This window comes from Periplaneta americana, chromosome 5 (assembly GCF_040183065.1).
Source record: "Periplaneta americana isolate PAMFEO1 chromosome 5, P.americana_PAMFEO1_priV1, whole genome shotgun sequence".
Classification (NCBI taxonomy): Eukaryota; Metazoa; Arthropoda; class Insecta; order Blattodea; family Blattidae; genus Periplaneta; species Periplaneta americana.
In genome coordinates this window covers 127,562,034-127,575,115 of record NC_091121.1, presented here as the reverse complement: position 1 = coordinate 127,575,115, position 13,082 = coordinate 127,562,034, and the positions used below count along the sequence as shown (strand labels likewise).

The 13,082-nt window shown below is 33.6% G+C and overlaps 1 protein-coding gene across 1 annotated transcript in view; it reads right to left on the bottom strand.

Annotated features, from left to right (window-relative positions):
* Positions 1 to 13,082, bottom strand: part of LOC138700183 (pinin-like) — a 98,370-nt gene that overhangs the window by 75,281 nt on the left and 10,007 nt on the right. The window contains exon 2 of the mRNA XM_069826607.1: positions 10,388 to 10,459. Coding sequence (XP_069682708.1) covers positions 10,388 to 10,459 — 72 coding nt within the window. The remainder of the gene's footprint in view (positions 1 to 10,387; positions 10,460 to 13,082) is intronic.

Sequence of the window (13,082 nt, the reverse complement as noted above, 5' to 3'; positions counted from 1 at the left end):
AAACTGTGACAGTGTCCGGCAATCCCTGACATCACTAAGTAATGTATTGCAGGATGGTGAGGCAATGTGTAGAAAGATGACTATAGGCAAGTTCTGTGATAAGGATTAGAAAGAAGAGATCGATGCTGATTTCATGAAGTAGTGAGGAACTGAAAGCATGAAGACAAGTAATTTGGAGAAGAGTTATGTAAAATTTTGTATAGAAGTGAAGGAGCATGTATGATTCTTTGTCCCTTTAGACGAGCCCATGAAAGCAGTTCAAGAGATGGTATTACATGGCCAAATTTCCGAATATTATAGATGAATCTTATAAAGTAGAATTCCTATTATCTGTGGTAATGAAGGGGGTGAACTCAACGGTTAATCAAAAAAATCGGATAATCCATACCATAAAAGATTTTCATAAATTAAGAACATCAGCCCTTACAGTGCCCTAATCTGAAGCTCCTACTGTACTGCATTCACTGGTGTTTGTATACTACAAACCACACTATACAATATTATGGTTATAATAAACACAAATACAGGAAAATACAGCACTACTTAGCACTTTAACCTTTGTTTCCTTATTACATCACGCACACTTGTAACATCAGTCTCGTATTCTGATGCGAGGTAAGCTATAGTTTATCCTTTTCCAAACAGCTGAATTATTTACACTTTTTTACGATACTTAGTATAACATGTTTTCTTTTGATGCCCGTGGAAGACATTTTACATACAAGTTATACAGTATGGACACTTAAACAGTTGGAAGGACTGAATGGCGCACAAGTTTGAACTGTGTGGAAGTTCTTGGGAACATTTCTATGAAAGCAGGCAGTGACTATTTTATAAATTGAGAAAAACATCTCCTCCCACAAGTAACTGTTCCTGTTGCCAGTAATAGCATTCCTGCTACATGCTGGTAAAGGTATAGGCTTGCAATGACCCTCTCTAGAAAAAAAATCTTACTAACATAATGCACAGTAAGCCTACACTTTTCTAGAGAAAAAAAATAGACCGAGAGAAAAACATATAATCCACCAATCGGTTAATAGGGTGATGGATAATTGGGGTTCTACTCTACACACATTATGAACATGTTGCAATCTTCCATTTAAGTTAGAGCTTAAATTTGTTAACAAGGAATCATAGTACTAGAAATGAGGCATCACAAGTGTGTGTGTATAAGATTCTTTTTCAATTTAAGAGGTAGAAAGTGTTTAGGTGCTTCAAGGGGTGAAGCAATATTTTCTTGCATGTTACTAGACCACTAAGAAAAATGTTCACTTGTGACATGAGATGTACTCATGTCAGAAGCACATATGATTTCTACTCAATGGCATCATAGATCAGCAACCACTAGGTTTTTTGGTTAAAGCATTAATCTACATGGAACCATACAAAAATTTCACAACTAATATCAGGTTCTAACAGGAATGCAATGAATTTCAGGCTTACTTGTACCACAGCATAGGTATTCATACAGTAAGGAAACTTCACCATTTTTTCTGCCAGACAGACATACGCATGCATACAGCTAGTGACCCAAGTAACATAACTAATACCCTAGATCATATATACTAACAGATAGCTCTTTTATATAGGCTTTAGGGTTTGCAGTCGAGGCCGGCTTGATGTAGTTCAATAATCGTCAACAGATGGCACAACGACAAACACCATCACGAGACACGAACTCTGAACCGGTCTGGTCGGTCTAAATCGATTATTTCCTGCTTACGAGATTATCTCGTATGTACTGTCGACAACTGATGACCATGGATAAATATTATTGGCCTATATGACCTCGGCAAGTTCGGAACGAGGGAGCTAAATATAGTTGTCACGTGGGCGAAGCTAAGAGATAAGATAAAGTACGCCTTTGTATTGAATAGAATGCAATACAATCTCTCGGCGCAAAGCCAATGTACCTATATAGAATATAGAATATGTAGACCATGTTATAAAGTTATCGGTCGGCTAAATTATGATTCGTTATCTCTTCTGTTTTTATATATTTGTCGTGAATATTATTTATATTATCAACTGAGTGTATAACATAATTTATCCGTTAATTGATATTTTACTAAGATAAATCCAAAGAATAATGGGAAATAAGGGACCAAACACTGAAAAATAAATAAAATAAGAGAATTTGACGTTCATAATTATAATGTTGTCGGAGTTTCGTTATACTTTACTTTGAATTATTTTAACTTGCACCACAAAAACGTATGAAAATTAATGTTAACATTACCTATTTAGTTATGATAGTAGTATATTGGAAAATTTGTGCATATAGCCTGATTACAATATATAAGTAATACTATCCTAACCTAAGCAATAGTAGTCTTGTTTATTTCATACATGTTCGTATAATTATACAAAAACAAGAATAATCTAGTTTGCAGCCTGTGATGTCTCGTTTACAGTATTATATAATATACATATTACGATATTTACTAGGTACTTTAACAATATATAGTTAATAATATAAAATATACAGGCCTAATCCATTACCAAGAAATACCCCTTCCCTCACATTTTCAATACTGTTTACCTCAAAAGGCCTTAAAATCTTAAAAACTATTAGACACTGGATTAAAATAGTCATGTTGATGTAGGCCTAAAACATTACATTTTTTTGTCACTACTCCTGATCCCATTTTAACAGTTTCAGGTTTTGTAATTTGTAACAATACCAACAATACTGATGGGTCATTCCATAGTGACACACATAACATTTTCGAAGTAACTATGATCTTCACAGGATATTTAATTAAATACTTAAGAGTTTATGAAAGAGACATCACTGTCTTTTAACGTAAGCATTCCAAAATATAAACAGAAAATCTTAATGAAAAGGAATAATTAATCGTGTAAAAAATATGAAATATTATATGGTGTGACGAACATTTTCTTGCCACTTAATTTATTACCAAAATGGAAAATGTTCATATTATTGTTCCAAATGACATAAATAGTTGTTTTCCAAAGAATTAAGACACTTGTGTAGTACATGTAACTGCTGACATACTTTAATCAAAATAACAGTGCCATTAACAAATAAAATATTACGAATTATATTGTGACACACGAACATTTCTGCCAAGTTGATTACTATTTTTTTCAGATGCATATCGAGATTTATACACAGTGCCTACAGTTCTTATTATACAAAGCAACACTTGATTACACTAAAATACACATTCAGATTTAAAATGTTCTTGGTTATTTACAACCATATGTGGTGATATCTCCTGTGTAATATCATGTGCTGAATATACCAATATAGGCTATCTATTTTTCCTCCCATTTGTAGTACTTTCCTTTCTTGAACATCACGGAAACTTTAAATTCACCACCACAAGCTTTTGTAACTTCCTCTGCTTATCTGACGTCTTTTTTTTAAATTGATTATTTAACGATGTTGTATCAACTACTAGGTTATTTAGCCTCGATGGGATTGGTGATAGTGAAATGATATTTGGCGAGATGAGGTTGAGGATTCGCCATAGATTACATGACATTCGCCTTACAATTGGGGAAAACCTCGGAAAAAACCTCAACCAGGTAACTTGCCCCAATCAGGATTTGAACCTGGGCCCACTCATTTCACGGTCAGATGTGCCTACCATTACTCCACAGCAGTGGACCGAACATGGGTTATGTACATTAATTCTTTTGACTTTCAGTTAGCTTTCTTAAGAATACGCATAAAGAAATGTAGTGTTTTCAGGCTATCCTTGTAATATTAGTGACTTATTTCAACCAGTTTGTTACTAAAATATATACAGTACCTAAGTGTTTACTTGTGGCACTGGTGATCCATTTAATTGGTATATGAGACGAATTTAATTTTGTGTTTTACAGAAGGATACATATTGATTTACTTTTGCTCACATTGATTTTAATTTTATTTGTTGTAGTCCAGTTTTCAATAACGTCAAGCTAGTTTTGCAAGGCGGTGATACAAGATTTATCACTAATTTTTTCTATATATTATACAGTCATCCACGAATAACCTTGCCTGAGAAGTGGCATTTCTATTCAAATCCTACAATAATTTTCAGTAAATATTTTGCACCGAGAAGCTATTATACATTTAATTTTACTTCTGAGACCAGTGAAATATATGCCAATTTTATTAGAAAGGTGCATGTATAATTATCCAATAGCATGATGTTATCTGCAACAAAAACTAAAGGGCATGAAAGAAAAGAAGAAAACATTAATGCTGTGGTTCTTAGAGTTCCATTAGAGTTACACGTTCATTGTCCACTGAAAGTTGTATTTCTCTATTGAAGTGTAAAAGAGAAACTCTCATAAATTATGTCAGAAACAAAGAGAAAGGCACCACCCAAATATGTGGGATAATTAATTTAATAATGTTATTACCGGGACTTGAAAAAAGCAATCATATGTAATGGGTGGGGAAAAAAATACTTTTTAATCGCGCTTCTATAGTTCGACAATGCAGACTATTCAGAGTTTTGCCTGACAGGTGAGCTACCATAAATTCCTTGAAGTCCTAGTTATTATTGAAGCCAAATGTGTGTCTATTGTCAAGAGTCCATTTTATTTATACTTGTTAAGACATCATTCATAGACTAGTTACCGCTTTCAGTTTTGATACTACATACATTGAAATTAATCTATTATTATTCGTCCTATTTATACATTTATATTGAATGATTCGGTCTACCTTCATAACACATCTCATCAACAATACTCGATAAAGTTGAATTAGCTTCCATGCTGCGTTGTATTTATTTTGTCATGTTCCTATAGCAGGAATATTAAATAGGAATTCCTTAAAACAGATTTATATTCACTCCTATGCCTTTATATAGAATACCAGTACATATACTGTATTTCTTAAGATTTGGTTACTTTATAAACAGTATGTTAGTGCAAGAACTCTTTTTTTCATATTTAATAATTCTGGCATGTGTCATTAAATATGCTTGAGACCTCTGTCTCTCTGAATTACTCTTTACTAACTGGAAACATATTCCAAATTTATATTTTAAAAAAGTATTAAAATATCCTCACAATTTAGAGCATAACAATTCCCGAAATAATCATCCTACATTAAATTATTAAGATAAAAATGATTCAATCTATCGCTTGTAACAATACCTTTATGGTCCTAATAAATTAAGAAATAATTTACATCCAACAGATTTATTTTAAAATGGCCTGCAGTTATTATTTTGAATTTTATTTTACCTTAATAAATTGAGTTAAGGTACAATAAAATTTCATCAAGTTTCAAACAAAGTAATTCCATCTTTCCAACAGGGGACAATAAATACTTAAAGTAATGCTAAACTCGAAAAACTTATTGATGCAACTTAATTTCATATTCTATACCACTAGCACCAAAAAAAAGTATCCTATTGTTCATACTGATTCAAGATGAATAATTTCTTAGTGTTTGTCCATTCCACTTTTTTTATTGTCCTTCCCATTTCTATTTCTCTCATTTTTAGTAGGTACTTCACATGTAATATATGTTTTATTTTAATACATATAATGACCATGAAGATAAAATGGATTTGAGGGAGGTGGGGTATGATGATAGAGACTGGATTAATCTTGCACAGGATAGGGACCGATGGCGGGCTTATGTGAGGGCGGCAATGAACCTTCGGGTTCCTTAAAAGCCATTTGTAAGTAAGTAAGTAAGTAATGACCATGAAGATATTTGGATATGTCTTACAAAATTCTTGCTGAAGACCATTGTGGTAATATTCTGCCGCATCTGTAGTTTGTACATTTCGAAATTTTCGTGCTTCAGCCCAGAATTCAGGCGGGGGGAGGGGAGGTTGATGTGCCAATGTAGTTTTCCAGAATATAATAATATTCAAAACATTCTCTAATAGGAGGGGCCTCTGATATTAGCTCTGCAAAAAATCTGATACCGGTACTTCTGTTGCTGGTAAATAAGAAAGAACGAAATATAAAAATTTTTAACCACTTTCGAATTTCAGGTGCTTTGTGTCTCAGCTGCTGGTTTGATATACTGTTTGTTTCCTTTAATTTTCCAGAGCAAAAACTGTCCTAAGCGAAATTTACACTCTGTAATTTTAACACTGGGAACATTTATTTTGGCAGCATTGTGTGATGCTATTTCATAATATAACAAGAGCTTTGAAATGATTAACTGCTAACTACTTACCTGGGTGAAGCGGTTCCTGTGATTTCTGAAGTGAAAACCGTTCAATTTATAAGGAATTTTTTTGTGGAGATGCAGTTGATTGTATATGCAAGGTGTAAAAGTGCCTAAACTAACTGACCCCAGTGATGTCATGGAGGCCACATGAGGCCATATATCGTATGGAACCTACAATTTTTTTTTAATTAATCGTATGGGGAAATGAACATTTTGTCTGTAAGGAGCCATACGGCATATGGTGCCTAAGTTTTGTATGTGGAGAGCTATACAGATCTTAGATCATCTCTTCCTGTTCCTACTGTACCTATTTTGTTTGATGTTCATAAACAAAAATTATCCACCTCTTCAGCACTGGAATCCAGAATTATATAAAATAATGGTTGAAAAACAAGAAGTGCTGCAAATATACACTCCAAGATTCATCGAGACAAGTGTGCATCTATGGTGGTGCTACATGGTGTATTCTTTAAATCAAACTTGTACAATTAAATTGTAAAGCAAAACAATTTATTTACTTCTTCTTTAATATTAAAAAAAAATAATTAAATGGCAATTGGAGAGATAGAGAGAGGAGAGTAAAATATATTTCAAGGGAGAAAACAAGGGGTGGGGTGTATGGCCAAGAAAAAAATTACCATGACAGCACTGACCAAACCTAACCTGTTTACAGACTCATGTATGCAAGGTGAATAAGCGGAGTATGAAGGAAACTACCTCAGCGCTAGTTTAACTCTTATAGATGAACTATATAAAGAATTTCAAGTGTCAATATTGTCTCAAAGGTTTCTGTGTAACAAACTTCATTTAGAAATGTCCATCTGCGATTATGTTAACTGCAGAAGAAGGAAGAAATATTGTCGTCATATGAAGTTACTCAAATTTCCAATTAAGGACAAGGAAAGGCTACAAAAATTATTTTTGATTTCACCCTTATAAATTGAACTATTTTCACTTCAGAAATCACCGTAACTACCTCAGCACTAGTTTCAGTAATTTAAGGACCAGTATAAAGTAAATTTGATTAAAGCGAGAAAGAAATTCGTAAGGGAGGCGGTCAGGAGGGATTGAGGTTGTCTACTAATTCGTTACAAACAACTATTATAGGCTATTTCATTTGACTAACGATTATTTGTAGAGAGCAAAATACCTACAGTAGGGTAAAGAATCTAAATCAGTACGTTTATGAGAACGGATATAAAAGTTCCAGGAAAATAACAGAATTACCGTATATTGCAATTAACTCTGCATTGGCAGAGAAACCGCACAGGGTATCTTAAATCTGTTGAAAATTAGAAAATTGTGTAAAAAAAATGCATTCAGAGCGAATTTTCCAGCCTGATAATATCTCGCCCACGTTATGGACATAATTCAATACCGTAAGACTGATATGAAACGAATACTAGAACAATTTGTTAAACAAAGACGATGTTCAGTAGTTATTTAACAACATACAGAGCAAATAAAAACACAAACGCATATTCTAGCAATAGTTCAGATGAAAAGAAAATGATTAGTACGACCGCTTATTTGTAAAAAGAACACTGCCAGCTGTGTAGCCTACATGAAGCAATATATCAGGTCTACGTTATGAACACGTTGAATTTAATGTGGACGAGAAATGTACAGTTATTATTTATCTGCTTCAATATCGCATCATATAATACACCTGTAAAATGAAAACGTGTAGGGAGAGGGAGTTGTAATTCTTCCCCTTTCGGATAAATTTCAGAAGAGGGATACCTGCTTTTCCTTCATATTCAAAAATTGTAATCTTGGTCACACAAAATAAATTAGTGCCTTTTCGTGAGCATCATGATGTGCATTCAACAAACGCAGACAAATCTGCTCTTTTTAGTATTTTGTGATAGTTGTTGCTAGGGAGGTATTGTATACTGAAAATTAAAAACAATTAGTTATCGTACATCAAATGATGACAGATTTATATATTGAACGCAAACAACATTATATCAGCCATGTACCAAAATGTCATCTATGTGTGTTGATGAATTTGGGTAAAACAAGCTTCTGTATGCTACAATTTAGCGACACATCAAAGTCTTATTGTAACATAACCTCACTTTACAATGAGAAAGAAATTTGGAGGTGGCATCACGTAAAAAAGTCTTCCCACAGTCGTATTACTCTATGTACTTTTCAGGTACTCTGCCATCTAGTGTTTGTTATCGCAAGCTCATTTCTCGACACTAGCGACGCATAGCGTCCGTTATTTTCCAGTTGCGTCCAAATTTAACATAAGCTTGAGCGATCTGTTTTATATATGATCTAGGCTAATACTCAATTATTTATATGTTATGGTGATAATACAGAAGAGAAGGATTTATTAGAAGAATGAGGGTTTCGAAGGAACTGTATTGTTCAGGCTTTTTTTTTACTTGGTTATTTAACGACGCTGTATCAACGAGGTTATTTAGTGTCGATGGAATTGGTGATAGTGAGAGATGATATTTGGCGATATGAGGCCAAGGATTCGCCATAGATCACCTGACATTTGCCTTACGGTTGGGAAAAACCTCGGAAAAAACCCAACCAGGTAATCAGCCCAAGCGGAAATCGAACCCACGCCCGAGCACAACTTCGGATCAGCAGGCATGGGCCTTAGCTGACTGAGCTACCTCGGTGATATTTGGGCTTTAAATTGCAGCATCAAAAAAGGACGAAACCCAGAATTGCATAAATTCGCATTCTTCAAAGATTTAAAAAAGAAATAAAAAATCAATACATATTTCAGAGTAAGCATACTGGCTTAGGCTTGGTGTGTACTCATAACGTAGTTAAGTTTAAGATTTTTATCTTTTTATTTCATTTAATTGTTAAGTTAAATTTTGCTATAATGATTTCAGATGTAAAAAATGGGTTATAAATATTCGGCGAGAGAACTTGGTAAAATAAAATACAAAATATTTGCGTGCAAATTGCCATCCATACACGGAAGACTTTGATAACAGCCAGTTTATGAATTTCAATTAGTGCTTATTAATTAAAAATTCTATAACCGAGCAAAATGGCTCAGATGGTAACGCTTGAGACTCGTATTTGGGAAGTCCCAGGTTCGAAATCTATACCCAACCAACTTGACTAGGTTTCTTGTTTCATGGTTTCTCCCAGTCCACTAAGCCAAATATTGGATTGTAAATTTACATACCATGATTTATCACTGCCTTAATCAGGTATATAATACATCTTTTTCTTCTTATCACATATTAAGCCTGGTGGCCTTTTGCGGTCTCACTCAATCGTTTCAGTGGATGGCCCAAAGATTATATCATACATGTTAAAACAAAATCCAAATCAGTTAGGTACATGAACACAATAGAAACAGAATCTCAACAATACTCAACAGGCTATTGATATACCCAAAGATCCTACACATCCCATATGACATTGATGTTAAAACTTGGATAAATCAATGCTTATAAAAAGAACTAAACTGCCATACCGACAGTATTCTTGGACATCTGTATATTCTAATTCTTTTCTGTTTAGTATCGGGAACAAGTCTTTCCTGTCACTGAACTCTGTACTATATTTACATTTCCCAATTGGAGTGTTGAATATGAGGATTATTGGTAATATCATGGTATGGGTATTTAGTAATTGTTTGTTATGACTGTTGAATTGAATTTATTGTATAATAATATTTCTACTCTATTAACGTATCTTTTTTATTTTTAATAAAATCAGTGATATTGACCTTCCAATGAATCATTTTGGCGTCATTAAACTTGTAATAATAGGACCTGCAGTATATTTCATTACAGGTTAAGTGGCATTTGAAATTAGTGTCAGTTCTCAAGTAAAATTCTATGCTTTCCATATTGTTCCTTTGTTTAAATTTATTTAAATTTAAAACATCAGATATGCAATCAAAAAATAAAAAATAATGTGCATCTTTTTATTTAATATTACATATTTTGTGATGTGTTTATTTTTCCAAGTTAATAGATACAGTGAGCATATAGTTATAGTTATTCATCACCAGTTGTGCTAATGATGCTCAGCTAACATGTTGTCATAGCTCTATTAACATACAGTTTCCTTACTGTATGAATACTTACACTGTGCTTGTATTAAGTTCGATTAAAATCTGCTCACACATACAAAAGTGTCCAGTAGGAGCCAAAGAAAGTGACAAGCAGAAAACCAAATACAGAAACATTCATCTTAAAGGCGCCTCTATCGATAAAACATTAAAGGAGTATTCACCTGGCAGGGGTGAATCCACGACCTCTTCCCCTAAATTCCTCAGGTTGTGTGACAGGACGCTTCACACCTGGCCTGGAATAAAAGAAGAGAAAGATTGCACTACCATTAGGCTAATAGTATCATTAGGTCTATAATGCATGCAAGTATGATTAATTATTTTATATACGTCAACAGGGACATAACTGTAGAAGTAGGCTAATTCTCATCTTTTACAGAAAATTATCTTGGATATGTTTTACAGATTAGGAAAATGTTATCCCATTCTGTATAATGTGTTAATTAGCTATATACATAAAAATTCCACAATAAATATCAATATACAAGAACTTGTTATACCCAATTATTTCACTTAAGATCCGCCATGAACTCTTGTTGATACAATTAGGCCTACACAAGAAAAATTCATTGCTTAACCACCAACAAACATCAATGCAAAAGTAAATTAACTTATAGCTTTTGATTAAATGAGCGCTGAAGTAGTTCCCTTCCCACTTTGCTTCCACATCTGCAGTTGTCTCCTATGTAATACCAACATAACTTTGGTGACATTACGAAAGTTTCACGCTAGTGTATACTCAGGTTATGCCTTGCATATACGAATCTGTGTTAGGTTAGTTTAGGCTTTTGTTATGTCTTGTATATACGAATCTGTGACAGGTTAAGACTTTTATTATGCTTTGCATATACGAATCTCTGCAGGACTTTCAAAGCCTGGTAATTTTTATTTAGTGATGTCAGTGTAATGGCCTATGTGAAAACGAAGTTACAATAGCGTCATTCCATGGTGACTAACGTAACAAACTGAAGTATTCATTCAAGAAATATGACATTACATACACTGATTTTATAAATGTTGAACACTTTCAACTGTTTAATAATAATCAACGAATGCAGTTTATGCTATGAATCCAGTCAGCAATGCGGGAAAAAATATTTTAATTTAATTTAACTTGCTATTTTGTTAACAGTTTGATCAATGTTACTTTTTAAATGGAGTTCTCCGATATTCTAGGAATTTAGTCTATGGCACTAAGCATAAGCCTAAAATGATGGTTCTTTATTAATAGTAATAGGTTAATTGCAGAGTAAGTGAAGTAGATTTATTCAATACAATCCCAAAAATAATGCAACTTCTCGTGGATATCTTTGTGTGTAAATGCTTCGTGTAAAAGAGTCACTGCTTGTTGGCTGATTCTGACTTAAAAGAAACTTATTTACTGAAAAAAAAAAAAAGAAATGAAGAAACAAGAAAAAAAATTGAATTGTTATCAAATTCTAAAAAGTTAAAAGATAAATGAGCAAGAGATAGTACTCGTCAGAAGAAAATAATGTCGGAAAAGAAAAAAAACTTGCTTTCATGCAGCAACCACCAAAGCAAGAAATGTCGCCATTGGGTTCTTATCAGTCCATTCAGTTACTCAGAAAGGCTGTCAGCAGAGTAAAGAAGTCAATGCCCAAAAGTCCACTGAAGCAGCAAGCTGTTCTCATGAAATGAACATCGAAAATTCCACCTGTGTTTAAGAAGATTGAAGGCAGCAAATGTAGGTCCCAAAGAGCTATTAGAAAAGAACAAATTGAACTCGTGTACAACCTTTATTGCAGAGATGACATTAGTTATCAGACTCCGGAGAAAAGAGATACAAAGTGTGTCAAAGATCCAAAAATAGGCAAGTGGCATATACTCCAGAAGAAATGCGTGGTTATTGTAAGGGAAGCCTTTCAATTGTTTACAGAAGAAAATGCTAAGGGCAGTGATTAACAGAAGATTATACAGTAATAACAAAGATCCTATCAGAACCTAAAACAGGGGACACATGTTTTCAAGGAGCTTTTAGATTACAGTAGTTAGATCTGTTGTTTAAGCTCAGTTACCATCATATAATATGTTACAGGTCAAAGATAACTGAAATATAGTCCACTTAATTCTTGTACCTACTTTTATTTGTAAAATTGGTATGCTTAATATGTAGAAAGATGTTCAACTGAAGAGTGGATGGAAAAAAGGTTGAAGTGTCAAAAAATTAACATTAACAACTGGTACTTGTATCGTTCTCCATGGATTAAGCTGATAGAGTTGTATCCTGCGGCATTTACTGAGCTTTTCACCAATTGTGTAGTCAAATTCTTGCTCTGATGACTCTGTATAAACATGAGGCCTAATATCACTTTTCAAGGAAAAAGTGAAAATTTAATTTTTTGGCACTTTTCCCCGTCCGCTCTCCAATTAGTATAAACATGTATGTACATTTCTCTCAATGTCTAAAAAGTACTTAATTATAGATTGTGAGGATAATATTCGTAATCTTGTTACTGATACTTTTTATTGCTCATGTTGATAGTTTCAGAACTTTTTTTTAGTAGGTTATTTTACGATGCTTTATAAAAAGCTTAGGTTATTTAGCATCTGAATGAGATGAAGGTGATAATGTTGGTGAAATAAGTCCGGAGTCCAGCACCGAAAGTTATCCAGCATTTGCTCATATTGGGTTGAGGGAAAACCCCGGAAAAAACCTCAATCAGGTAACTTGCCCCAACCGGGAATCGAACCTGGGCCACCTGGTTTCGTGGCCAGACGCACTAGCCGTTACTCCACAGGTGTAGACGTTTCAGAACTAATAGACCTATATTCAATATTTATGGCATATTACTTTTAATCTATATTCTTTGTGTAATTTATTTAAAAGTGTAAGATTTT